This window comes from Falco naumanni, chromosome 5, assembly GCF_017639655.2.
Source record: "Falco naumanni isolate bFalNau1 chromosome 5, bFalNau1.pat, whole genome shotgun sequence".
NCBI lineage: Eukaryota > Metazoa > Chordata > Aves > Falconiformes > Falconidae > Falco > Falco naumanni.
In genome coordinates this window covers 3,851,489-3,879,394 of record NC_054058.1, presented here as the reverse complement: position 1 = coordinate 3,879,394, position 27,906 = coordinate 3,851,489, and the positions used below count along the sequence as shown (strand labels likewise).

The 27,906-nt window shown below is 51.4% G+C and overlaps 1 protein-coding gene across 1 annotated transcript in view; it reads right to left on the bottom strand.

The window, feature by feature from the left end:
• Window positions 1-702: 702 nt before the first annotated feature.
• The window catches only part of CASQ2 (calsequestrin 2), a 34,220-nt gene continuing 7,016 nt past the window's right edge, over window positions 703-27,906 (bottom strand). The window contains exons 2-11 of the mRNA XM_040596939.1: window positions 20,922-21,006; window positions 19,413-19,513; window positions 17,124-17,235; window positions 15,857-15,930; window positions 15,266-15,396; window positions 10,557-10,602; window positions 7,830-7,884; window positions 7,032-7,132; window positions 6,616-6,690; window positions 703-2,848 (exon numbers count right to left, since the gene is read on the bottom strand). Coding sequence (XP_040452873.1) covers window positions 2,642-2,848; window positions 6,616-6,690; window positions 7,032-7,132; window positions 7,830-7,884; window positions 10,557-10,602; window positions 15,266-15,396; window positions 15,857-15,930; window positions 17,124-17,235; window positions 19,413-19,513; window positions 20,922-21,006 — 987 coding nt within the window. The 3' untranslated portion in view covers window positions 703-2,641. The remainder of the gene's footprint in view (window positions 2,849-6,615; window positions 6,691-7,031; window positions 7,133-7,829; window positions 7,885-10,556; window positions 10,603-15,265; window positions 15,397-15,856; window positions 15,931-17,123; window positions 17,236-19,412; window positions 19,514-20,921; window positions 21,007-27,906) is intronic.

The window sequence follows — 27,906 nt, the reverse complement described above, 5'->3', positions numbered from 1 at the left end:
CAACTCTTCCTTTATTCTTTAGGTTTATAGAAACTCACAGCATTTTGCAGTGACTGATCTGGAGTTGCAGCGTCTGGCCAGGCTGTTACCTTACGCAGGGTGAAACTGTGCACGTTTTACTCCTGGGAATAGCCCCAAGGTAGAGATAAACAAGTACTTTTCTCAGGTCAGCATTTGTCCGTTAACCACAGACTAGGAGACTACCAAAGGGCTGGTTTTGCCTGTTCTTGCTCCTTACGGGTGTGCATCAACGAGACCCTGAGTGGTGCTTGCTCCCTCCCTCTGAGCTGGGGTCCTCCAGCAAAGCTCTCGAGGAAACAGCTGAAAGAAAGGAGCAGAAGGAGGGTGCTGGGCACCCCTCCGGCCAGGAGAGAGGAGGGGGTGAATGGAAGAGAGGGAGGAGACCTCGAGGCTGAGAGCACACTCTGCATTTTAAGGCTTTTGGAAGTCTCCACCAGGTCCTCTGGGATGGGGAGTTATGAGTTGTTCATAACCCCAGTGTGACCAGGTGGATGCTCTCCCCAAACACACTTAGTTTGAGTCTTCCAGGCGGTGCTTGTGTATCGTAAAGAAGCAAGAAAGGGCAAATAGTTGACCTGGGGGCTTTGCTGTCCTGTCTGTTCTTCTCACAGACTGTGCCTTAGAATCACGGGTTGAATGTTTGATGTTCCACGAGGAGCTAACGTGGCCTACAGTCATATATCGTATAAGCACAGCATTCATTCGTATACATAGAGATGCACAGATATCCAGCTGTGTGGTGTTTGTGCTGGCAATTTCCACTGAGAGGAGATGGCACACATAGGAACGTATCAGTACTTCAGCTTTTTTATACCAGTAGTTTCAAATTTCTATTTCAGCTAATGTAGAGAGAGTCAAAGAGACTGATCAACAGGCAGGAAAAAAAAAATAATCTATAAAATCTTGCTTTGCAGTTCATCTGATAAAGGAAATATATAGTGTGTAAACCTTGTTTCTCATCAGGCTGATTCACATTTGTATAATGAGCTCTGATTCTCCTGTCCCTCGCACTTTTATTTCCCCTAACGTCACTTACCTCTGACACAAGCCAGTATAAGATAGGTCAGAACAATGTTTTTCATCTGTAGCAAGAGAGGACATGTGTACCCTACCTATGCTAACAAGTCTGAACGACTGGAGAACATATTTATAAATGTATTTATAAAGATAAAACTACCTCCAAACTCTCCATTCATTGCACTATTGTCAAACCTAATAAGCTAAGACAACTGAAATCTGCCGGCACGGGGAAGCAGGGAGACCTAACGCTGTGGCAGTGACCTGCACATGGATGGTGCTGCGCTTGCCAGGACTGAGTTGCTGACCCTTTGCTTTGTGAGTAACCCCCTTGACCGAGCTCCTTCTCTGTCTGCAGTCAAAAGAGGCTTCTCACAGGCTACCACGGGACAGCCGAGTCTCTAAGCAGGGAGTAACTGTGCAACTGAATACTTAAACGCCAAACAGCTTGCATCCTTTCGCTGCTCATTGCCCGACGCACGTTACCCAGCATCTGATAGGGCTGGACGGATGTGTTCCCTCCCAGCATCTTGGTCATGGGAAAAGATGCTCTGCAGGCTTTGGGTTAAAAGTCAGCTAAAGCTGGTAGGTGATGTGGCATAGGAGGGCTTCAAGGTGGGCCCCTATGAATGTTTCCGCTGGCAGGAGTGTGCTGTCTGTCTCATGTGCACCACCTTCAATCCAGCTGAGGTTCCCCTAAAAGGGAACCTTGGCCCGGCCCAGCCCTGGCTGCAGATGTTTGCAGCTGGCCTGGAGTCTGCTCTGGTGTTTTTTTGGGGTTAAGACCAATGGTTTGGCTCAGTGCCATGATCTTCAGCCACAAGAGCGTGGGCTCAGACCTGGATCAGCCTTTCCAACAGTTCGGGAGCTCACAAGCTTTGATGTCCTGTATCCCACCACCTGCACTTACCCTAGCTTTGGCCTGAGCCTTCAAGAAGAAAGAGGTTCAGACAGGGACCGTGGTGTTTGGTTTTAACTTGTGCTGCCAGACAAGAATATCCTGTCTTTATATGGGATCGCTGAAAAATTAAATAGCATCCCTAAAACCTTCCTCCCCTCCCAAAGCTTTTTGCTGCTCCTAGCATGTTAATGAGTAGCTACAGGCTCCCACAGCAGAACTTGCAGGGTTGAGTGGTCTTGGCAGAGTAGCTGCAAAGGGTATTGTGTTTAATAAAAGGACTGAACTTTACAGTCACCTTCCCTATGTCTTGAAGGGAGATTTGGTCTTTGGATGTTAAGTGCTGGGCCGATGAGCATGGAAAATACAAATTGGCTCCCTGTGTCCCTCTGGCAGCGAGCAGGCAGACACTTTTCTCCTGCCCTGGGACACTCGGGGCAGATTCCCTGCAGATTCCTATTGTCCTTACTAAGGAGGCATGATTTGCAGCGGTGCTGGGTGCCTGCAGGCAGTCCTGGCCGCTCAGCACCGCTGAGAATCAGGCCCGGGGGGTCCCGGCAATGGCAGGGGCAGGGAGAGCGAGGCAGGGGGGGAAAGAGGAGCAGCGGCGCTTGCTGACGCTCAAACACAGGTCTTCCGATGGAGGGACCTGCCACGGGCGGGGGGGCTCTCAGCCCCCACAAGTCAAACAGCACAGAGTCACAGTTAGTCATCGTCGTCATCGTCGTCGTCATCGTCATCGTCGTCATCATCATCGTCATCATCATCATCATCGTCGTCGTCGTCATCATCATCATCATCATCATCTTCAGTATTTATCTTCCCAGAAAGCACATCCTCTATCCAGTCCTCCAGCTCCTCGGCTGTGGGCAGGTCATCATCATCCCTGATCTCCATCCAGATGCTGTCAGCCTGCGGGGATAGGTCGGGGGGTGGGGTGGGGGGGGGTGGTTAGCCAACCTCAGAGGCACAGGGAAGCGGCCAGGTTCGCTGCTACTGGTGGGGTAAGGGTTGGACCCCAGGTGGGATGCAGGGGTGGGGGGTGGCATCAGCTCGCTCTCTGCCACAGCCTGTGGGCAGGCTCAGCCACCGTGTCTCTCCGCCCACGCGTTGGCTGGGGGCAGTGGGCCTGGGCAGTGGGTTCACATGGATGTGTGGTACTTTTTGCCCTGTTAGATGTGTGCCCGCTGCCTGTTCCTGTCCTGCACCACCTACACCTGTGAGCAAAAGCGTCGCCCACCTGATGCGTCATCCTCACCCTGTCTGGCCAGGTCTGTAGACTCCAAGTCTACACAGAGAGAGAAAAAAGAGACCTATGCGAGCTCCCCCTGCATCACCCCAGTTCACAGGACATCACAGCGTTTTCCTTCTCCCTTCCAGAACCCTTCTGGGACCTCCTCCTTTGAGCCTTTGCACCCTGCTGTCAGCACCCCTTCTCTCCAGCCTCTTTTTACCATCACCTTTTCCTCAGGACATTGCTCTGGACCCTCCACATGTGATAATGGTTCCTCCTCTTGGAAGAGCCTTTCCTCAGATCATCTCAACCACACTCCAGCTGAAGCATGGTGAAAACCACCGATGCCCTGGACTACAGGTGCCCCCTGCTCTTTATTTCCAGTGGTCTGCATTGCTTCCATAGACTGGAGGGGATGCGGGGATTTAGTAAGAAGATGCCGTCTAAACTGCAGTGAGAAGATGCTGTCCAAACCGTGGCTGTTACCCGGGGACAGGAAACATAGCTTAGGTGGTCTCTGAGGCCTGGAAATGAAAGATTTCTCTCTGTTTTGCTATAGGTTCCTTGGGTAAACGCCTGGGTAAACACTTTTCCCTTCACTGTCTCCCCTTCATAAAATAGGATCAGCCTCCTCTTTTTCAGAGGTGCTGTGAGGTTATCTCGTTTAGCGTTTGATGTTGCAGAAACAAGTGCTTTTCATATGTCAGAAGATAACGACTAGCTTTTGCAAACACACCCGCTTTTTTCCCCGTCTGCGGTACCTAATTGTCTGGTTTATGGCTTGCTAAAAAGCCTGGCCGATTTCTGCTCAAGGAAAACTGTTTTATCCTTCCAGTATTTTCCTCCTAAAACCCCAAAACTGTAATAAAAAAGAGCCACAGCTCTTGCTTTATGCAAATGGTCTTGTCTTCAAACCTCAGGACCGTTTGTGTGGCAAAAAGGGCCCCCTTTAAACAGCGGGAAGTGGGCCCATCGCACCTGGGCAAGATGCTGTGCAAATGAAGCGGCGATAATTTGCAGAGCATCGTGGCCCTGGTCCTGAGCCACCACGCTGTGATGGGCTGGTGGGGGCCACTGGGAGCCCTGCTGTTTGTATTGGCAGGTTTTTAGAGAAGCAATGGGGTCACAGGGGTTATGTCCACCTAAGCCAACAGCAGTGTTTGTTTTTACTCCGTTGCGCAAGCCCCACTTTGTACCTGTGTAACTTGGCTGAATGCGGTGATGTAACACTGAAATAACGCAATGAGCTCACTGTTTGCTTTAGATATCACCCGCCAACCCAGAACTTTCTTAAATCTCTCTCTCTTGAGGAATAGAAAACAGACTTAAGAGGAATGAAATAAAAACTGCAAATACTATAATCAACAACCTGAAACATTTACTGTATCAAAGCTAGATAATGCATGAGTTTTTTACAGGTCTCTCAGCGACTGCTGGATAATAAGGCATATATTCCTGCCTAACACTGCTTTCTATGTGCTTGTCTTGCCGCTGACAATCCTACTTCCACGAATTCCCATGGATAGCTGTTTGATGTAGCTTTGACATGCCTTAAACATGGCCAACTGCGGTAAATACAATGAAGGGAGATACTGCAGGCTAGTAATAAGGGGAAAAGACTGGAAGACTTGAGCTCTATTTCTGGCTTGTCTGTTCATTTTTCTCACGATCTTTGGTGACAGGTGCCATCTTGGCCCTCTTCCCTTTCGTCTCTCCCTTAACAATTCTGCTAACAAGTCTTAACCCACTGGGTCCTCACTGTCAGTGTCCGTCCCATGGTCTGGCAGATGCTGCTCTGACAGGTAAAGCCCCTCTCACACCCAGCCAGCGCCACGTCCACACCGTGACTCCCAGGCCAGCCTCTAATTCCCCTCAATGGGTCTGGCGAGACCCAGGGCTTCCACTTTCTTCATAACACCATCGCTCTGCTTTCCCTACCACGTCTCCCATCTTACAGTCTTGCAGCATTTGTTGTAACAGGAGGCACAATCATCTAGTACAGCCTCACCACCCCTCTTTTTCTGGGGAGGTACAGGAGAGAGGATGTGGGGGCTGGGAGCAAGACTGGTGGTGGGGCCAGGACCAGTGCCCAGCCCCAGACAGTTGTCCCAACTCTAAGTCCCTATCTGCTCTCTTGTACTAAAACATCAAATTCCCATACAGCTGAAGCTTCAAACACAAAGTCACGTACCAAATTACAAACACTTCTGCAGTGGAAAGATTTCTGCTTCCAGACACACTTACATACCCACACAGGTTCATTTGAAAGACATTAAAACACCCAGCACTTAACCATCAAAAATAGCCTAAGGTGATAAGCGAGCCAGGCTGGAGCACGCTGCACTATGTGCTCTCTGATCATCTGGACTGTTGTTGTCAGAAAGAGGAAAGACGGTTTCTCTCCACAGGTGTGTCGGGGCTGTGATGCACATTACATCGCGCTCAGCAGCTCTCCCCATACCTCTGCTGGTGGGGGTCAGCTGGGTCCCTCTCCCGTCTGCCTTAAAAGCTCACGGTGTGCGAGCAACCTGACATCAGCCCCACGGCTTTCTGGCTTGAAGGTAAAAACAGTAGGTGCTAGAAAGGCGGCCCGACAGGACAGCTGTGGGTGCTGTGCGGATCAGCACCACCGTGGCTGTGCCCAAGCAGCAGCTGCCTGTGCAGTTCTCCCTCTGCAGCACTGCCAGCTGTGAGGTGGGGTGGGAACCCAACGCTGCCACGGGGCATGGGGTGGACATGTCTCCTCTTCCCACCAAATCCCTCCAGCACTAGCTGAGGAGGAGGAGGAGGGGGGCCTGCATGAACCCAAACATACCCTCTTCATCCCAGCAGGACCCCTCCGTTACCAGTTGATGTTGTACTCTTATTAAAGCTGTGTATTTATTTGGGTTTTTTTCCAAGCTGTGCAGTTTCTCCCTGTCATCTATTGGGGACCATCTTTCCCTCCTACACTCAAGCTGTGCTGTTCTGCTTCTGCTGCAAACCCACCCTTCTCTTCCTCCTCTTCCCCTCCCCTAAGCATGGCTTGCTTCCCCTGCCCCGTCACACGTTGCTTCACCAACCCAGCCAGGTGCAGGCAGAGCAGGGCACGGACAAGGCAGCGCGCTGTGGGTCAGGGTGGAAATGTGAGACCCTGAAACCAAAACGGGGCAAATCCCTGAAGCTCAGGCCACAGGGGCTGGTCCTGGCCTCAGCCGATGCGGCCTGTGTGCCACTTGGCTGCAGAAACATGCTCAGACCCAAGCCCTGAAGCCCGGCGTTGGAGGCACTATGAACCCTGCTGCACGTGCCAGTGGTGAGGTCCTTACACTTTTTCCCTGAGGAAAACGCCTGGTCTCCCTGCATTTAACAGCAGGAGTCCCCGTGATTCCAGCAGACCTCAACTCCCATCCTTTCTAGCACCATAATCCTGGAGCGCTGGATTTTCTGGGCACATGCTACTCACGTCAGTCACGTTCACCACTCCAATCTGTGGCCTGAACAGGTCAATCTTGAAGGTCTTCTCCCAGTAAGTGATCAGCTGCAGGAGTGAGAAACAAAGCTCAGTGTCTGCAACACCCTTTGCATCAGTTCCGCCGGCTGGGCTGTGCTGCAGGGAGCGCGCATCCATGGGTGCACCCAGAGAGCTCGGGCTGCCACACACGGCAAAGTGACAACCCTGGGGATGCTCCCAAGACACCATCTTCATGGGAAGCAGACCCAAGCGAGCAGCTCTCAGGGATCACCCGTGGTCTGGGTGTCCCGTCCTTCCCCGTCCCAAATTCCCTGGGGCAATTCCTGCACTTGTGCACACACAGGTACACGCACACACTCTCCATCCATGAATCAAACCAAGAAAGGCGAGGAGCCCCCACCACTCACCAGAGGAAAGTCGTCGGGGTCAATCCAGACAATGCTCAGGTCGGGATTATCGGTGTTGTCCCTGGCAACCTGCTTCAGGATTTCCAGGAACTCAAACCCATCTGAAACGACACACAAACCGCTGCAGCTCTCTCCTGCAAACACGCAGGCACGTTTTGCTTGTGGGGTTTTCAACTTCCCTCACCCCGCCATACACGCAGGAGCTGTTTATAGTTCTCATTAAAATGCTGTCTCCCAGATCTTTCTTCTGATAATAAGGCTTTTAATTTCAAGCATCCTCCCCGGCTATTGAAATTAGTTACACATGAATTAAGACTCGTAATCCTTCCATGGAGGGGAACAATGTCACTATTTTCTTGTGGCGAGGGAGGAACCGAGCCCCCGAGAGGCCAAAGCTTGTTGGCACGCCGATGGCACCGAGAAGCATCCACACAATGGCTTTTCAGGAGCTGATGCCCACGGGTTTCCCACTTTCCCATCACACACCCAGCCCTCAGCATTTTCCTGGAGCCACGCAGCAAGGTAGAAGCAGAGTTAGGGAGCAAATCCTGGCCCCAGGATGGAGGGAATGACTTATGACATTTTTATCCCAGTCAGCTGGCTGCTTATATCCAGAACTTAAATCCAGCTGGCACACCTGCTAGTGTAAACACCCAGAAGCATCCCAGCTCCCCATCCCGGTGGGCTGGGGCTCCCATTCCCAGCCAGGGCACGGGGCTCCACAGTGCAACCAAAGCACATGAAGCTGCGCTGTCCTGAGTGACGGAGAGCCACACACGGAGGAAAACGCCCTCCTACCTGGGTCATCTTCTTCGGCAAAGGCCACAATGTGGATTCCCTCCATGTCATCCTCCTGGAAACAACAAAACCGTTACTGATGGGCCGTGAAGGGAGGACAGAGTCCCGGTGGTTGCTGGAAATGAGGAGCAGTGGGATGTCATCAAACAAACCCGACATGGCTTGACTGGAGCCCCACCAAAACACCAGAAATGGGAGCCGAGGTGAGGCCAAGCCATGGAGGTATTAGACACCAAAGCGGGTCATCGGGCTGGCGATGCTGAAAGCCTTCAGCTAAAAATGAGGTGGGCACCACGATGGCAAAGGTGAGGGAGCATCTGATGGTGTGGGGCAAAACCTTACCAGCAGAGAAGGTCAAGGGCTCTCTAGCATGGGAGTATGGGCTCACCGTCTGTGCCTGAGGCCACCTGCCCTCATAGATTTGCAGCTGCCAGGGAATGGATTGTAGGGAAACAAATACCTGGCACCACGCTCAGCCCCCCAGCACGCTCCTTCAGGGCCAGCGAAGGAGGTTTCCTCACACTGTGAGAGGCAAGGTGGCTCACTTGGGCCCCTTTCAGAAGGTGACGGGTCTCTGCTCTAGGTGCGGGTCTCCATCAGCAGCGAAGGGAATGGAGTGGGAGGCTCATTTCGGGGCTCCAGTGAGTGGAGGACAGAAATGATGGCCTGGCTGACTGCTTTCCTCCGTGACGCGTGAGTAATGGGTAACAAAATTGGCAAAGGCCAATGGGTCTGCCAGCTGGTTCATCATCCGCCTGCTATGAATGTCATCTCCGAATTATCCCGCGGATCGGCTTCGCCTTCCTCACCCGCTGCCAGTCCTGGTTTCCATTTCAATTGGTTTTAATGTGAGGAAAAAAATTCCCATCTAAATGCTAATTTCTTTTCCCTTCTGAGCCCAGAGGTGACAAAGTCACCATCAAAAACTGAAAGGGAAAAAAAAAACAAACCCTGAAAGATTAAGTGGAAAACATTATCTTTAAAAACAATAGCGGATGCTGGGCCTTTGCTGGCATCTTCAGGGAATATGTTTTCACCGAGGCATTCTAGGCAGATTTACTTGGTATTCAGACCATTTAAAGCTGGGAAAACCTTCACTGTTGTTCTTTCTCCATATTTGCTGGCAGCATTGTCAGACAGCAAAATAAAATACATACATACATATATATATATATGCACGATATATAATTACATACACAGCTATATAATACAGGTCTATTCTGACTTCCAAGGCAGCAAACAAAACTGGAGTAACTCCAGTAAAGGCACCGAGGATGTTCTGAATTTGCAGCGAGATCAGAATCCAGCCTGTTGTCTCCTGTAGGTACGAGTTTCGTGCTTGTAGCAGAGGCAAGCTCTGTATTCCCAGGCTGCTGGTAAGGCGAACAGCCCACCGCTGAGAATTCACACTTTTCCTGAGGTTATTTTAGAATATGTTCAGTATGAAAGCAAAACCACTGCGTGTGAAATTTGGGTCCCACTGAAACCCCATGAAAAAACTTTGAGGGACTTCAGGTGGGTGTAGGAAGCTGCCTTCTATACAGGATCTGTATTTCAAAACAGAATTTAAAGCTATCATGCCCTTAAGTGCCTCATAGGTCCTGGTTCAGTTTTATTACTCCTTGCCTTGTGTTAAAGACTCCCAAGGTTTTGGTGCTTCAGAGTCCCGCAGTGTTTCATGCTACACAGCCAAGCAAGGTGGTTCCTGAAAGCTGTTAAAAATGTGCCGAGTTTTTTAGAGGAGTAACTGCATTTTCTTTGGCGCCTGTAAAGCACGTGTTCAGCTTTGGTTTTCAGCATTTAGCTGGCACTTGAAGGTCCCTGAGTGGCTATTAACATCGTACTCACTTATGGCAAAAGGATAATCAGTGATGCACAGATTTTCCTTCCTTTTCCACCCTTCCTCACCCTTGTAGACCAGGAGAGTCCTCTGTGTGTGGTAGGTGCCAAACTGCTGGTTAGTTCCTCATAATCGCTGACTTGCACTTGCTCACACTAAACTGAAGGTTGCTGCATCTCCTGGGAAGCTGAGTTAGTGCTGGGCTCTACTTTGTTCACTTAATTTCTGTAAAACTGGAAGTCATATGTATAATGCTTATGTTTGAAGTTTTGCACAGTTACATTCGTTAGTAGAAATGCATGTCTTATAAAATCACTGTTGTCAAAGAAGAGAGGTGCAGTCAATGCACAATTTGCTCCATAATCTATATAATTAACTGAACTAACCGCCCTCGCTTGCATTTTGGGTGGTACAACTGCTCTGGTACAATTTCCATGAGTCACCTGTTCGGTACAATCTCTGTAGCTTGCCCAGCGAGCAGGCGGCTGAAATCACCCCACCAGCAGCACTGATGCCCATGAAGTGAGACAGCATCCTTGGGAAGGATGCTCTGCTTGCCAAGGATGCTCTCCACCGCTATATCACGGCTGCTGCAGGGGCTCACCACCTGCCTAGCGCACTTGGTTAGCTTGCCCAGTTCCCTCTGCAGAGCAAACAGGACTCAGCTCAACTGTCCACCACTGTTGAGCAAAGGAGTTGAGCGCACCGCTCGGACCCGGGCACTGGGCATCACAGCCAAGGCTTTCCCTTCTTCCCAGAGGAGGGAAAGTGGCTTTCCAAGGAGGGAAAGATAATGTTTTGCCCAGCCAGAAGCCGGAGGTCTCAAGCAGTGTTTTTTTGTTGGAAGCTCACAGGGGATGCAAGGCTTCCCACCCACACGTGCTTACCCACGTCTCAAACATGTCCTCTGGGCGCAGCTTCCGCAAGGTGGCCCTGGAAGGAAGACAGAAACGCTCTTTGAGGACATGCCCAGCTCCATCACACATGACGCTGCCAGCGTCACGGGGGAGGTCACCGTGGCACGTTGGGTCGGTGGCTGGAGTCAGTGCCGTCAACCACTGTGTTTTGAATGCAAGGACAGGGGCACAGGAGGTCAACTTATGCTTTTATTTATGGTGATAAACCCCTGCCCTTGCCCCCATGGAGTCATTGCAGCCACTGTGCTTGGGAAGATGAGACGCCTCTCTGTGCTGGCATGTGCTGGTGATTTAGCCCACACATGGCAGATTGTTCTGTCCACCCTGAGAGCATGAGGTGACCCATTCACTTCTGTCTTGCAGTCCCTGGGACATTCCTAGTGGGCTCTGTTCCCCTTTTCTCCTGGTTTTACCCCAGCATAATTCCACCACAAAAATCCTCCCAAACTCTGCTGCAGTAAAGAAGAGAGAATAACCTCAGGGAAGAAAATTTAGATCCTAACAACCACTGACAAGAAAATTTTAAACATAAAACTGGCCAAAGCAATTTTTTTTAGAAGTAGTCCATAAAGGACAAAAAAAAAAAAATAAAAAAAAATTACATGTTTTCAGACACATCTGCAGCAGGCAGCCTGGCAGAGAGCCTGGTAGGCTGAGAGCTGGCTGGGGTGTTAGAGGGGCACCAAAGGAACACGAGGCCATAGTAGACAAGCCCAGGTAATCCTTTGCACCTCTGCTCACGGTGGCACCAGAGACTGGCTCCTCCAGCAGAGCAAGTCTGTCTCCCTGGCTGACCAGCCCCAGGAGCTGTCACAAAGAGAAGTGTTGGTCAGTGAGGTCCTACAACAGACTGGTAAAGGGGGCGGCAGCGTTCTGATGCCAGAACCAGGTGGCATCAATGAGGTGTGTAACCTGTCACTTCAGTTTGCCTTACAGCAGAACCAAGGAGCATTTTTCAGAGGTTCCTAGCGCCACAGATCTGGAAGGGCAACTTCCTTATGGGCGTAACGCTACCAGCAAAAGTGGAGTTAACAGGCGTTTGAAGGAATATGATGCGATGGCACAAGAGATGCATGGCCTTTAAGAGGAAAGTCATGGCCATGGATCTGCTGAAGTTCCGAGCAAGTCAATGAGCGGGTGAAGGTGTCCTGGTCCATGCAGTGAGCTGCCTTCAGAGGCCCATTGGACAAGGTCCCTCCCTGCAGGCTCTCAGAGCAGCTGAGCTGCAGTTAGATCAGAGGAGGGGTCCTCCTGTGGCTGAATGACATTGGGAGATGAAGGGTGGAGATGAATGGTCAGTTTTCACAACAGAGGGAGTTAACTGATTAAGATTCATAGCATATGCTTTGGCATGGTCGTATGCATAACATACTCTCATATAATCTGAAAAAGATGGGAAATAGGAATATGGAGGCATTTGCTTATCATATTCGATTCTTTGACGACCAACACAGTCCTGACTGTGAGGAGAGACAGAGAGATCTCCTGAGGCTCGAGTGTCTGCGTGATAGATAGACATATAGGAAGTAACACACTTGCAGAAAAATTACCCTGATTAGACAGGTGCAACAATGGGTTCTAAATTAGTTATAATTAATTACTGCCTCTCAGAAAAGGGGCCTGGGTGTCACAAATTGAGAAAGCAGAAGCTCCACAGGCAAAAGGCAGAAAGAAGGTTACAAACAGTCGGGAAGTGACTAAGGAGTAAAACACACCATACTGTTACGGTGATGGACAGCTGCACTACGCACCTCCAGGGTGGACGTACGTGTGGCTCTGGTCATCTCATCACAGAAATGATATGGAACAACTGAAAAAGGGATGTGGAAACATGCCAGTGGCGAATGAAGGTATGAAATGACCTCTGTTTGATGGAGATTAAATAGAGCAGAACTCTTTATATTGTAAAAGAGGTGACTGAAGAGGGATTTGACAGGGGGTCTAAAAGAATTGGGAGTGGTAAAAAAGAAAAAAGTGAAACAGGGAATGGCTAGTCATTGTTCCTCTTAACACAAGAGCTGATAGGTGCACAGCGAAATTATTAGGTAGCACATATAAACGGAACAAATAGGAATGCTCTTTTGATGCAATGCATAATTCAGCTGTGAACCCATTACAATTGGATACTTTCAGCATCAAAATAAAAATGAGATAAAAAATTACTATAGAAATGAAAGAAATATCCACTAAGCACAAGATCAGGGATAGAATTTTTGATCCAGCATGTCTCCTCATTACTGATTGTCAGAAACTGGAGATTGTATCGGGTGGATGCGTAATATGTACTTATGCGTACTTGTACCTGGCTTTCAAGCCACTCTCTCTAGCCCTTCTCTGGGAGCAGCTCTTGGAGGAAGGAAACTCAGTGAGAAGGATCTGTTCACACCCACGTGTACTGATTTCTGTGGAGTTACTCAAGATTTACTCTGGTTACTTCCCTATGCTGGAGGGAGCAGGGTAAGTGGAGTTTGGGTGAGTAAGTGGGAGCAGAATCCAGCCCCCACATCTCTACACCATAATCACAGAGAACGGGGGTAGGAGTTGGGTGTCCAACCCCAGCATTTTGTGTGTGAAAGAGGCGTAAACACAGAGGCCTCTTGCTGTGGGCAGAGGAGCTGCCGTGTAACTTGCATTTGCACGGGGTTTTTTGCACAATTGCAAATTTTTGCACAATTGCAAAATCTGGATTGAGCCCTTGGAGTCACAGCGCCTGGCCAGCATCCCCAGCTGCACACCCAGCTGGCCGTGCAGCCTTGGAAGAGTCACCCCACCGTGCTGAACGCTGCCTTCCTGACCTGCTGGGGAGGGATGAGCTTTCCCACCAGCGCCTGCAGCTGCCCAGGCTGCGTACGGGCTCCTCCTGGGCACCTGCTTCAGCTCCTGCTCGAGGCTGCAGTGAAAGCTCAGCACATCCCGATTTCTGCGCGGGGCTGGAGGAAGAGGTGGTGAAGCCTGCGTGGGCACACAGCCGGGAGCCCTCGCTGGAAGGGCTGTTGAAAGCATGCCAAAGAGCCTGGTACTGCAGACCACTGGGAGCTTTTCCCAGCGAGGTGACGGGGCTCCTGCTATGGGATGGAGAGGTGGCAGCAGGGCTTTGCAGCTCAGCGGAGGCATAGCCCCTGCCCGCCGGCTGGGGTGGAGTGAGTCTGCTGTGTGAGGGGGACGAGGCGAGTGGTCCTCTACACCTTCCTGCAGAGGAGAAGATGCTGCCGAGTTCTCTACAGGGAACAAGCACGTGGCAGCTGCTGAGGTCATTTTTCTTGACAGGCCTGATCGTCTCCGTGCCTAACTCCACTCCCAGCCTTCAGCTTTAGGTCTTTTACCGGTGGCAAGGCAGGAGAAGCACTTTTCTCTGAGGGACTTCCAGCACTAACTGCTGGGAACATGTCACTGTCATCCCAGAGTCTTTCCTCTGCCATGGCAGCATCATGAAATATGTAAGGGGGGGCGAGGGGTTTCCACTATAATTTTGTGCTGGCGAAGACCTTGCCTTATTAGCCTGGCGTTTAGCTGCCTGTGTTTAATCAGCCTCCTGATGCTGCTGCTTGGCAGAAAGGGCTTGGGAAAAAGAGATGGGAAGGACTGAGGTCAGGAAGTCCAGGGGGTCAGCGAAGTGACCTGTGAGTACATGGGAGATAGAAGACCCCTTCATATTTCAGAAAAAGCAGAGATCTGTTTCCAAGTCTGGTGACTTGTGGATTCCGGAGATGACCTCCTGCCTCTAAACCCCTGTGTGTGAACACAAACCTCCAGCTCAGCCCGGTTTGGGGTCCCCTAACCCCAGCTGATGGCCCTGCTTCTCTTGCACTCTTTTCTGGTCCCTTGAACGTCTGCTGCAAAATGCAGTTGCAGGAGCAGCAGACAGCCCGTGTCACTATCCTGTGCTGTATTTTTAAAGGTGTAAAAATACAGCACTTCATCGGTGGTGGTGCCCTTGTATTTAACCCTGTGCTTTTACACAGGATCAGCCTTTCCAGTCACTTCCAGACTGTTGGTAGCTGAGTCCCTAAGCACCTAAACTATCCAATAAACCTGACTGCAAAAAGCATGGAGCATCCACAGCTCCTGTTGAGATGTCAAACACTGTAGGTGCTCAGCACCATTGCCACATGAGGCCCAACACAGCCAGAACAGCAGTGCCTTCCTCTATGAGCCTGTGGTCACCAGGAGCCTCTCAATCCATCATGGTTCCTCCGAGCTTGGCCCAAGCTCAGAGCCCACCTACAGACATATCTGACATCAGGAGAGGGATGTACCATTAGTGAAACTGTTTTGGGGAAAGCTGGGACTGGACAGAATTTGGATTTGGCTTGAGAGGCCTTGAAGAAGATCATCTTCTGTACGGACCTAAACTGAAAACATGGGCAAGTAGGGCAAGGTTTCAGCTCTCCACTGCCTGCAGGCCTCCCTGCTCTTTGGGGCAGGACTGGTCAGGGAGGAGGAGGAGGGTAGCTGTGTTGTCACAGCCCCATGGTGGTGGGCTCTGGTGGTGGCACAGATAGGTGCACCTCTGGTGGTAAGAAATGACCAGCCAAAAGCTTAAACCTGGGTCAAAAAATCACCAAAAAGTGGTCGTTATCCTAATTTTTTCTGAGAGGGATGCCCTAGAGAGGCAAGCCTGTGATGACAGACACCTTCATTTGCTTCCCATGGCCAGGAGGGTCCCATATGCTACGTACCTTTTGTGCTCCTTCACAAATTCAACGAGCTCCTCTTCTGTGTAAGGCTTGTCAGGGATGTGAACAGGCTCGTCCATAAATGGTTCATAGAAGTCCACCTCGTTCATCTTCAGACCCAGTTTCTTGGCAACCTGTTGCAGTGCAGATGGTCAGAGGTGAGGAGCCTGATGTGCCTCTTTGCCTGCCCAGCATCTCTCCTGGTGGCAGAGCTGAGGCCAAGGTGCTTGCACTCTTAGGGGTGGCCAACAAAATAAAACCGGATGTTTTCCTTGATTAAAAACACACCGATGCTCTCGGCACTACTGGTCTCAAGCACTGAGGGCAGAGCAAGGCCAGATCAAGGTCCCACAAACCTAATGGGGCTGGTGTCCAAACCTGGATCAGGACCTGCCTCCACACTGCAGGAACAGCCTCTTGTGACGGGGCCAAATCCAAACGCGGACACCAATACCACAGATTACAGGGATACACAGATTACAGGAATACTGACAACGAAAAGCTGGAGCCAGATATTAAATCTGGGAACAGTCTGAGCTTCTGGAAAACAGGTGGTGGAGCCTGTGAGCTCCCCTGGAGACTGTGGATGCTTACCCCTTTGTCAAAGGTGGCAAAGAATTTGATGTAGGGCTGGAAGTGTTCAGCAGCTTCTTCAAATGCCTTGTAATCTGGATGGAGAAAAAGGGAATGAAGAAAAGATTTCACAGACAGCTGGCCGTGCTTTGATCAGCACAGAAGGCATCAGGGAAGAACAAACACAAATTACTGCAAAATACATCAGATGATGGGACTATGTTTCTTCCACCCTTCCAGGGCTTACAAACAAGGACCATTTCATGTGGAGCGAACAGGACACGTTGCACAGCCCCACAGTGCTTAGGAAAGCTGCAGATCCCAGCACGCCACGCTTAACTGGGGCTGAAATCAGCAGCCCTGTGAAGCAGGTCGGGGGGCTAGAGCCCCGGGCTGTTGATAAGGGCGTTTGCCGCTGCCCTCTTGCACGAGCAGTCGTTCAGCCTGGGAAGAAGATGGAGCTGCCCCAGCATTAGCGATTGCTGCCATTCCCTAAACAGTCAGCAAGCGCCATGAGGCACGCTCCCCCTGCTGCAGGAGGAGGGGGCAGGAACCAGGGGCATTTTTACTGTTATTGGTATCAGATTCTCAGCTGGGGTCAAGGAGGATGCTCCCAGCCTGCTGGGAGCTCTTTACAGCAGGTATTCCCCACCTTTCTTCAAAATACTTATTACCGAACAGCGTTACCTGCCCAAGCTGCCCATTCTGAGCGGGTGGGGAAGCTGGAGAGAGAGGTGGATGGACTGTTGTGGTGCAGCAGACTCGATGGCTGCTTGTCCAGGTAAGAATACCTGCCTTTTTGCTAAAAGCAAGCCTTGCAGGCGTGGGGTGCATGCTGCCAGCACCGCCCGGAGAGCACAGGGCTGGCAGAGGAGGCTGCTGGGGCTCGTTAGTATTTTATGTGCAGCCTCCTCTTTCCCTTTGCCTCCCTCCCTCTTTCTTCGACCTTTTGGGCTGACTCCTTATAAGAGGGAGAGCTTTGCTCCTTTTAGGTGCTCACCCAGTGTAACTGTAACCTCAGCTGGTTTGGGGTGAGGCAGACTGGCTTCAGGAGCCCCTGGATCATTGCCCCCTTGCAGACGGGTCACCACTGTTGGTGTAGGAATGGGCTCAGGCATAGCAACAGCAGGCACTTGTCTGCACCCCATTTCGTCCTTGGGCAACTCTGGCACTGTCACAGCCTGCCACATACCCCTCACACCCTTAAGGTTCATGCAGAAGAACCAGTGCCCGGCCCCCGGAGCCCCCAGCCAGGCTCCAAGCCCCGTGAGGAACATATTCGTCTTACGTTCAGAGTCTTCTCCTTTGAAGTAGCCGATGAGTTTGATTTCCTCGTCAATTTGGTCAAAGGCCTGGAGCTCCAGCTTGCTGTTTATGATCTCCACAGGGTCTTCTAGCAGCTGCCATGACAAATGCATTTGATAATGCAACGGTTTGCAGCACCAACCTATGCCTGGCAGGATGTGTCACTAGCAGCCTAAGTGGGGAGAAAGAGGTCACCCAGTTTCTCTGCTGCTGGGAGCCCTACTCAGTGCTCTCTGCTGTAACGTGAGGGACCCAGAGATGTGGGTCACCTTCAGAGGGAGCCGTTAGTAGGCTCACTGCATAGGTTGAAGCATCAAGAGGGAAGCTGAGAGAGCTCTGGGTAACCCGAATGGATGCTGAGGGACCTGCTGTGACGAGAGAGAGCAGGGCAGCAATGCAGCTGGTTTTAGCGAGGGTGAGAAGAAGGGAGAGCAGTTGAAAGGGGCTGGAATGGGGAATATGAGCTTCTGTGAATGACAGATATATTTGTTTTCAAGTGTCATTTGCTGGAAGAGATCATTGCAAAGGACTTGCTCTTGGAAAATATTAAACTCAGCATGCTAGAGGGTGGCCAAACAGCATTTGGGAGCCTCAGAAAGTCTGGATGTGCATTTGCCTGGCTGATCCTCCTATGCAGAACAGGTTCAGCCTATGCTTTGGCCCCAGACACCTCACAGTGTTGACGAGGAAGACCTACCTGCTGCTTCAGCCTGCCATTGATTCAGACTTTGTTTCTGTTTTCTTAACTAGTCACTGCTGGTGAAAAGATTCGGTCTGATTATTTTGCGCGGCAATACTGGTGTAAATCAGGTGTGGCTTTGCTAGGACAAAAAATGCGGAGAGGCCACTGTAGAGCTCACAGAGGAGTGGGGAACCTCTGGGTTTGTTTTCTTTTGAGATCAGGCTGCCAGGGAACCACAGTTGTGTTTGTTTTTATTTCCCTGCTTTGCTGGGTATTTTCCCTCTTGAGTGGAAAACACACAAACAGAAATCTTTGTTCTCTCCCTTTGTTCACAGAGCACGAATTTTCAGTGGCACACCACAAAGCACAGCAAGCGAAACCTCACAAAGAGCCTTACGCCGCTCTCCTTGCGAGTGACGCTGCGGCGTGAGGCTGTGCCTCTGCTGTGTCCGCAGCAGCCGGTGCAGCTCCCTGCTCCACAGTGGCCTGAGCCATGGGAACCAGGGAGCCCACCGCTGCTGGCGTCACAGCAAAGCCCTGTCTGTGCCACTTCTGGTGGGGCAGATGCCCCTTTCTATCGCTGAAGCCACTTGCATCTGTTTGGTCTGATGCACGCAGCACAGACGTTGCCATAGGAGAGCTAAGGTCCTAGGGAGCTGATTCTCTTCCCTGGCCATGCCTCTCCCCACAGCGCTCCTGCACCGTGGGTGATCATTTAGGCAAGGTGCCACCCTGGGAAACAAACCCTGCCAGCTCCGCTGCTCATCTGACCTCCCTTATCTGCATTATTGCGCGGCTGCTCATAAAGGGAGCCTGATATCAGAGGAGAGCCAAGCTGCTGCAAAATGTTTCCACTAGAAAGCAAAGACCATGTTTTTGGGCGGTTGCCTCTCCTAGGAATAAAACATAAAGAACGAGAAGTGCAACATATTGATGAAGGAGTCAGCATCTCTTTTGCATTTCGGCACAACAGTGAGTTGGTAGTTCTGCCTGGGCACAAAATGACCCAAAAGCACTAAATCCTGGGACCTTAATCTTCTCTAACTCTGGCCGTGCAATTCAGAAAGTTTACTGAAAAGGCAGTAGTACACTACGTTGTTTTTGTGATTGTGTCTAGGAAGAGGCAAACTGCAGCATATACTTTTTTCAACAAATTGAGGTCTTTCTAGTTGCTCTTGAGAATGCTACCTCTTAGATTTTTATTTTTTTAAAAATAACTCTTCCTTTTAAAAAAAAAAAAAAATGAGATTTTGCAAATGGCTAAGCATTTGCAGGCCAGCTTGCCGAGTAAGATTGGGTGACCAGCAGTCAGTTATGTGGCACTGTTATTTGCTTCCAATCAAATCCTTCATAAACAGGAAAGAAAGCAGAACATCTTTCAGATATAAGTGGTTGGTGGCATATGAAGGTGCCAGCTTTCCTGGGAACTCATGGTCAGGCAAGTATCTGGGAAGCTGGCAAATGTCATCTCTACCAGTGTGTAGCAAACAGGGATGGAATTTCAAATAAAGATAAACCTGTGGTTTTCAGCAAATTATTTGCAGTCTTCTCTAAGAGGCTTTATCTAGCTCTGAGCTTATCTGTGCTTACATCCAAGAGGAATTCCACCAAGACATCTGTGGCCAGTTCCCCATCAAATTCAATCAGCCGCTCCTCCTTAAAGACATAGAGACTTCCCTCTTCAACCAAGCCTGAAAGAAGGAGACAGGAAACATAATGTGGTCAACAAGTCACTAAAAGCATTTTTACTACGGAGTATCTTACTTGTTGTTCTAGCAACACCTCCTGGGAAAACGCAATTGCCAATTCGCCGTGTTGGTCCAGTTAGAAACACCCTGTGCAATCTCCTGCCTGATGTTTTATGGCACGAGGGACAGACCCCAGCCAGAACTTGTGCTAGATTCTTCCCTTCCCAAACGCTGAACTTTTAATTCAGGTCACAGGTTGGCCTCAGCTGGAAAAATTCTGTACCAGGAACTTTTTTTAGCTTGGCTCTCTATCTTGCAGTAAGTAATACTGGGCTCTAACTGACATCCCAAATTTTAACAGCCTGTCACTAGATGGAAATGGATTTCGATGTGAGTTGCGCTCACTGCCCAGAGAAGGCTGAACTATGTGGACATAAACAGTGACCTGAAAGCCAAAGTGAGCTTCAAACTCTCGGGGGCTTAGCTAGCCTTGGCAAAAGGGTTAGAAACCTATGGCAGAGGTGCTGCAGATGGCAGGCTGGCAGGTTTGCATGGTGGATGGCTGGACTGAGGGCTGGATGCCAAAGCATCTCGGTGGCAGGGCACCACGGGGTAGTTTGCTCCGTCTTGGAGAGGCAGAATCTCTCAGCTTTAGTTTAGCTTCCACCGGCATACACAGCCTCTAGTCTAGGAAAGAAAACCGCAATCGGTGTACAGTCCGGTATGCTTAGCCTCTGACCTTCAGGCTAGTGGTATATTTGTGTAATGTTGTATTTATGTATTCCCATATTGCTTTGGGGGCTAAAATATGAAGGGACTGCCAGCCCCTGGATGGCAGCTCTTTACGGGGGTGGGCAGTGCAGCAGTCGTTCACCTTTACAGCAGGTTTCCTCTTCTGCTCCGGGGAGCAAAGGGTTGGCACCTGGCTCCCAAAGCACTGCAAGGCTGTGGCTCCTCTGTTAGTGGCGGGGGATCACCCTGCCATGTGGCTGGTGACATCTGGGAGCCTGTGTGATTTCCCTGTAGGTTTTGGTTCTGAGGTGCTGTGTCAGACCTGTCTCTGCGTAGGAAGAGCATGGAGTTACTCCATGGCACCTATTTACAGTTCCTGCTCAGCGAGCTGTGATCTTGCACCCTGTCATCACCATGGCATGAATTGTCTTTCTTCTCCACTTGGTTTTGGTTTGGCACTCCCAGCCAGGAAGCTTTTTGCTGTAAGGGTCTCGGCTCATCGCTTTCATCCTTGACCCCCCAGCTTGATGTTGCCCATGTTGGGGAGGGCAGGTGGTCAACGGAGTCACCCTCCCCATCCTGGTGACAATGATTTGGCTGTCCTCTACAGGGCTGGCTGCTGGGCATCACTCCCATTCTCTCTCCAAGCTATTCCAGAGATATCAGACATGGGACTCACCTAGCTTTTTGGCAAGTTTGGCATCCTTCTTGGAGTCCACCATCCCAAAGCCAATGCTCCTGGGCTCCAGGACCTGAGCTGCCAGCTGTGGGAGGAACCAGAGAGCCCAACATTAGCAGCACTAACACCACAGGATATCTAAAGGTCATCGTGCCCTGCTAGCATGGCACAACAGACACAAGCAACCCACACTCTGCTTTCGGACAGCACCCACGGGTGCGATGCATCACATGCTGCCTCCTTGCTGAGATAACGCTGCCTGGAGGCTACAGGGGTTGAGTTCCTTCCCACTGTGTCACAGCACCGAGTTTGCTGGTGATACCACATGCTGTTAACTGCTGTTTGTCATTCGGGCGTCGGGAGAGGGCTCCCAACCACACTGAGGACACCAAAGCAGAGGGCATGGCTGGGAGAAAGACCTGTACCACCGACACAAAGCAAAAACTGTCTCCTCAGTTGTGTCTCAGTGGCCTCCTGAGGGAGAGTGTGACATGTGGACACTATGGACATTTTAGCTCTGGAAGTGCTTGGTGCCAGGCAGCAGTGGCTGAGAACTGGATGGGATGCAGGGCACTGCAGCACCACATTTCCTTCATACATGTGACGGGGTGGCCAAAGCAGGCTTCCAGCAAAATAAAGCAGAGGGACCTGTGGCTGTGCAAAAGCAGTCCCTTCCCCTATGAAATGCTCTAAGTCACGTCTCCTGTCCAGGCTTCAGTCACCCCTCGAGTTCCCAGTCCCCTCTTTTTCCTAAAGAAACGAGTTTAATCCCAGCCACGCTCACGTTTGCCTCCTTGCAGCTTTGCAAAACCACTGCCCCCCATTCCCACCATTTTTGACGAAGGGGCCTCTTGAAGATATCGGGTTCCTGCCTGTTTTGTGAAAATAGATATCTGAGGAAAGAAGAGACGCTCTGCAAGTGCCCCATGGTGGGAGCGGCCGGGTAAGACCCTGTGAATTCCAGATGGGCTCCATAGAGAACGCAGTGACCCTGGGAAATGAGCCCACTTACTCACCAGATGATTGATTGACTTATCCCCACCACAAGCATGCCAGAGATCATCCAAGCCAGCAATGATGCTCTGAGACCACCAAGCAGCTGTAAGTACCCCGTCCTGCTCCCTCTCCCTTCCTGCTCCATGAATGCCTCCGATGCTGACAGTCTTCTTGCTGTCTCCCCTTCCCAACCCTGCCGGATGTGGGGGGATGATGGGGGTGGGGGGTCAGGGGCCTCCGGGACAGGAATGTCCCTATTAGGGCACAGCTGCCTGTGCTCAGCAGTGGGAGGCTGGCGGAGGGCAGAAGAAAAGCCATATCCAGAGAGATGGCGGGCTGATTTATGAGGAACATGCTCCCCCAGGACCCATTTGGCCATCCCCTTCCAGCCTCAAAGCCAGTTTGAATGTCACCCAGCAGTGCTGCAACCACAGTTGTGCAGCCCCTTGGCTTCCCTGCTATAAATAGCTTCTGCCTGTGCCCGGCCGTGGTGAAAGCGAGGGATAATTGAAAGCATAGGGGAGCAAAAGCAGTGGGGTAGCCCCCTTGCCTGTCCGCCAAGGTGTCATGGGGCCAGCCAGCTCCCCATGCCCAGCCCTTCCCTGAAATCCTGGGGGATGATGGTGGGAACCCTGGCAATCAGGGTGCTTAGGCAAAGGGGAGCAATGGAGAACGTGGTTGTCTTCTCTCTTCCACCAAATACACATCCCCAGGCCAGTCCCAAAGTCCTCCAGAAGGACATATTATTCTCCACCAACCACTACAGCATCACTGCAGCCTTGATCCCACTGTGGCTACCAGCTCTGCTGTCTTTATGGGGAAACACCACCATCTGAGGCAAAAGGGGTGCTCATGTTATGCGGGAAACGGGTGATCTCACTGTTCTTTCCTTGCTTTCTGCCAGTGACTTGAAAAAAAGGTGAGGCTGCGTGTTCAGGGCTTGTGCTTACAATGGATACTGCCTGGACAGGGCAGAGCACTGGCCTGTGCACATCCATTGATAAGGCATCCAAGCACTGGTCAGACTGGTCTGGCATCCCATCTCCTGGCTCAGGCCATGGCTGTCCATGTCAGAGCACCTGAGAGCAGCTGGTACCCAGTAACGTGGGGAGGGATGGACACCCCTTGTGAGCTCCCCAGCCATCCGCAAGCAGGTGGTGGTGAGAAGCTGCTTTCTGCTCCCCGTCATGGGGATCTGCTTTTCCTGGACAAAAGGATGGAGCCTGTAGGATCATCAGCTTTTGGGGACTTTGTCAGCGTGTCCCCGCTTGTTGGTAGCTGTGTAGACCATTCCTCAGAGTCAACACCTGAGGTTCTGGCTGCACGGTGACCGGAGGTAAAACACAGAAAGCCCAAAGGGAAGAAGGCTCTTCAGTCACGTCCAGTCCAGCCCATACCTGTTAGCCACGTGCCAGGCAAAGCCCAGGCAGTTCAAGCCCACGGGAGATGGTTAGGGTTTCTTGGGGGTGTTTGAAGCAGCTCGGAAATGTGCAGAAAAGCTGCAACACCTGCCACAGACAAGTGGTTGGGTGTGAGCGGGCGAGTTTGCAAGAGAGGAGGCACTGATCAGCAGGAACGTATGTCAGCATGCAGAAGGTAGCTCGTCGGAAGGGTGTGGGTGCAGCCGTTTAGCTGTGAGCATGGGATCTTGCTGGGAAAGGGTAAAAGTGTCAAGAAAACGTGGGTGATGGAATGAAAGCCTCTTGTGAGACTGTGGGAGTGTGCACCTCGTTAGGGCTTGGAAGGCAAAAAAGGTCACAGTAATGCTGGAGGTGTGCCCGTTGGTGTGGCAGGGCTTGTGTGGCTGTATCTGGCGAGACTCTCTTGGGAGGGGTATGTACTGTGGCTACAAGTGTTTGGAGATGTGCCTCTGCAAAGGTTCATCTCAAGACGAGATGTGCAATGGTACGTGTATACAGGAGGGTGCATGTGCGCGTGTGCCTGGGGCTGGAGCTGGGAGCGCAGCGGGAAGCCTGCCTCCTTCACCGGGACCTTCATGCTAATGGGATAATAAGCTGAGTGGTACAGCCTGTGCCCATCCACAGAGCACATGGGTCTTGCACCGGGGAATCTTTATGCAATGTGAGATCTTGGGAGCTCTTTCCACCGTGGCAGCACCTGGAGGCAGAAGACCTTTGCAGCATGTCAGTACCAACGGTGGCTTTCTCAAATGCAAGCTAGGCAGGGGCTGGACATTGCTCCTGCCCTTGCTGTCTCTCCTTTCCACTGCAGCAGCTGAATCTGACCATTGCTTAGGTGAGGACGTATTCCTACACCTGTATTTGAACACATAAGGCAGCAAAATACAGAGTATGCCAGAGGCAGAGCAGCTTGGCTAGTTGCCCCCTGCTCATTACAGTATCCAGCATTTATATATCCCCTTACAGTATTTTCTGATTCCATAAAGCTAGTGGGATTTGAATGCAGATAATGTTTCTAATCTTGACAATCCTCTTGGCTCAGGACCTTGGGAGAGAAGCTACTGTAATGTAAGAACACAACCCCTCCTCCTCCCCCTCCTCCTCCTTCCTTTAAATTCATATCGCTTGAAGCCTTGGCCAGCCAGATCCCTTGCCTTTGTGTCAGCCTCTATAGCAAGTAATTGAGCTTCAACAGCTGCATGTGGAGATGGAGGGGAGAAACTGCCCTGGAAGAACGGGACTTAACTGGTCATGCAGTCCCTGAGGTACAGCAGGAGCTTTGGGCAGGCAGAGCTGGCTGAGAGCGTGAGCGAAGATCCCAGTAGCCTGTAAGCTCATATCCCATGCACGTGTTGCAGACTTCCTCATGTGCCCGAAGCCTTTGCCATGCACACTCTCCAGCCACAGGATCACAAGCTGTGTCCTGTGCAGCCTTGGGAAAAGGAGGTGTGAGTTTGGGAACACTCCTCCTTTCTCCCACGTCCCTCGGGTAATAGCTATACTGGAATTTGGGTAAGCACGAGGGATTGCTTGGCCCTCTGGGATGTGAGAGGTGCCAGCCCGAAGTGAAGCTTGAGTACCACCAAGTAAGCAGCATCACCTCCTCTCGGGTGGTGTCAGCAGTTACAGGCAATCTGAATAATGGGGGTGGAAAGAAACAGCTCCTGGCCAGGATGTCTCACCTCCACACCTACTGTAGTTATCTGAACTAGGTGTGATGCTGGGAAGCTTTCGGGTGATTTAAGTCCTACAGGGTCATTCTGAAATTCTAGATTATAGAGCAACAGAAGCATCACCAGCTGCCTGACCATGCTCCTGTTCCAGCCATGGACAATGCTGATTGTGCCAAACCTTGCGTTTGGTGTGAGTTTTGCTGCTAAATGGCAGACACCATCCAGCAGAAAGGGTTACAAATGGGGATGGGAGGGGTGGGTGTCTCAGCATGGTCAGTTGTCATTGTGGAGTGACATTATGGCTTTCTGGCCTGGATTTTCTTCCCACTTCTCTAGCAGCTGCCTGGAGCTCCCACAGTCAGTAAAGGCTCATCTTTCCCAGTGGCTCAGGCCGGGAGGCAGTGTTCTGGGGATGTTTAGGTCTCCATGAGAGCCACCATGAGTAAACTTAAGTGTAGGGAGCTTTCTGTTTCCCCAGCTATTAGCGGTGGAAGAACAAAACTCAAGCAATGCAAGGAGGAGAGCAACAGGAGGTGATGAGGGAACGTCCCTCAAGCAATCTATGTTTCTCTGCTGGTTTTCTCCTATTCTCTTTAAAGCTGCAGTTTATGTTGATGGTCAGAACCTGGTTGATGTAATGATGATGATTTTCTATCCCAAAATGTTAGGGCTTTATTTTCAGAAACAGCAGGAGGGGATGGCAAAAACCTAGGGTCTTTCCCCAAAAGATCTGAATCTTTACGCAGGACTCATGCCTTCTACGCTACAGTTGGCTTCTCTGTTGTGCAAGCTGGTGGGCAGTTTGTTGGAGAGTAGAGGGGGTCACCTCTCCTTCCAAATGCTGTGCTGTCTCCTCTAGCATCCCCTTGCATACCCCACTAGTAACTTTTTGGATTCTTGCATAATTCAGCCTGGTGAATTAGGGGTCCTGAAGCATCGTGGTAGTCAAGGAGAAGGGGCAGAAGCTTGGTGAGCAGCTACCACTTGAGAAACCACGTTAGTCCCATGTTGATCCCACCTTCCTGCCCTTTTCCACCACCTGAGCTGCCCAGCGAGGCTGTTTATTGCTGAATCTGCTTTCCCAGGGGGTCACTGCTCCTCAGACTAAAAGGCAAGTCCCCAAATAGGGAACAACCAAAGGTCACTCCTGCAGAGGTGGCTTTCACAGGTAGGACTCCAAGAACGCCTCCCTGGGACTTTAATTGCTGCACACTCGCTCAGCCCCGTTAGACGTACAATGTGCTCTTTGGCTGCCTCCCTAAAGGTTTCACATACTTAGGGATGTATTTTTATCTGCACCGACCGGGCATCCCTAATTTTAGCGAGCTGTAAGCCAAAGTGCAGCCCCCCCAGCCGTGGAGCTAACCGGGGCCGATGCCCGTGCCACCGAGCACCCATGGGTGCTGGGGCCACCTGCCACTGCTCCCGGCCAGTCCTCGCTGGCACCGCATCATAGATGTTTTGCCGACTCGGCCAGGCAGCTTGCACGCCGAGGACCGCCCGGGGCATGCGTGTGTGCCTGCATGCGCCGAGCCAGGCTGTGGGGTCTGGGACAGTGGCCAGGGGCCACCCCGCTAAGCTCCCCTTCGACAGAGCAGAGATTGGAGGTGCAAGGTGGGGGCTGTCCTCGGCAGCAGTGAGGTTGCCTCTGCCTTGTGGCCTTTCTGGCCCCAGAGAAGCTGCTTTGAAACTGAAGGGTGGATGCTGCCATGAAGCACGTGCAGGGCACAACTGGCTCCTTTCAGGAGGTCCTGGAGGAGGGGAGCATGCTTGATACTCAGCCCGTTCACCTCCGCAGCCCATGTCATTCCTACGCCTCCAGCTCCCAGGAACAAGCCAGATTTCTGGAGTTCCTGCCCGAGTGGGTGTGAGCCAGCGCTTCTGAAACCCCGGAGGGTCCAGGATGCTGCAGGCAAGAGCCAGGAGCTCCCACTCTCAGTCCGTGGGAAGAATCACCGAGGGGGGGCTCTGTGGGAATGGAGGGGTCCTTGAGGCAAGAAAGGTCTTTTACCCAAGGAACGAGCAGAGAGAAATAAGAACTAAGGAAAGCTTTAAAAATACACAGCCTGCTTTGCGCAGGGTTCGAGGTGTCGGAGGTCTGCTAGCTGACAGCGGTGTCTCCTGCCAGGGCCGGACAGGGTTCCCAGAAAAAGAACATATCATGTACGGCAGCTGGCCTTGGCCAAAGCTGTGCCAGAGAGCGGGCAGGAATGAGCCCCATCAGCACTGCCGAGGAAGGAGCGCTGGGGAGGGCAGGAGCCGCCGTCCCGCTCCACGGCCACCCCTGGGAACCGAGTTCCGCGCTGCCGCTGCTCGCTCTATTTCCTCGGGCAAGGTTTTGTCTCATGTATGTAGGTAAATCCCAATGTGCAAAGGAGGAAAAAAAAAAGACAACTTGGACCTTTTCAAGTCACTTCTTTCCTAGGCCATGGGTTCCTTGCCTGTGTGCCTGTAATTCAGGGACAGAGGACATCTTTGGTCATCAAACCTGGGACCGTGTCATTCAATCTCCCTCACAAACTAGTCAACGTCCGTTTAAAACTCATTGGACCATTCTCCCCTTGACGTCTTCCTCCTCTGGTGACTAGGGGCTTCCTAGTTTCCAGGCTTGGTTTATTCATAGCCCATTTGTCCTTAGGCTTTGCGCTTAAATAGCTCTTCTCCCTCTTGGGTGTTTAAAGAGAATTATCGTATCCCCTTTCCATTCTCCCTGCAAACGAAGCTCAGGCATAAGGGAAGGGCAATCGTGGATTTTGATTGGTTTTAGTTGAAGGGCACTGGCAGACCAAGCTCTGGAAGAAGGTCACGGTGGGCAAGCATGGTGTGGCCCACCATACCCCGTCTGCCTTGCAGAGCAACAGCTGCCCCAGCCCACAGGCAGGATCATGAGAAATG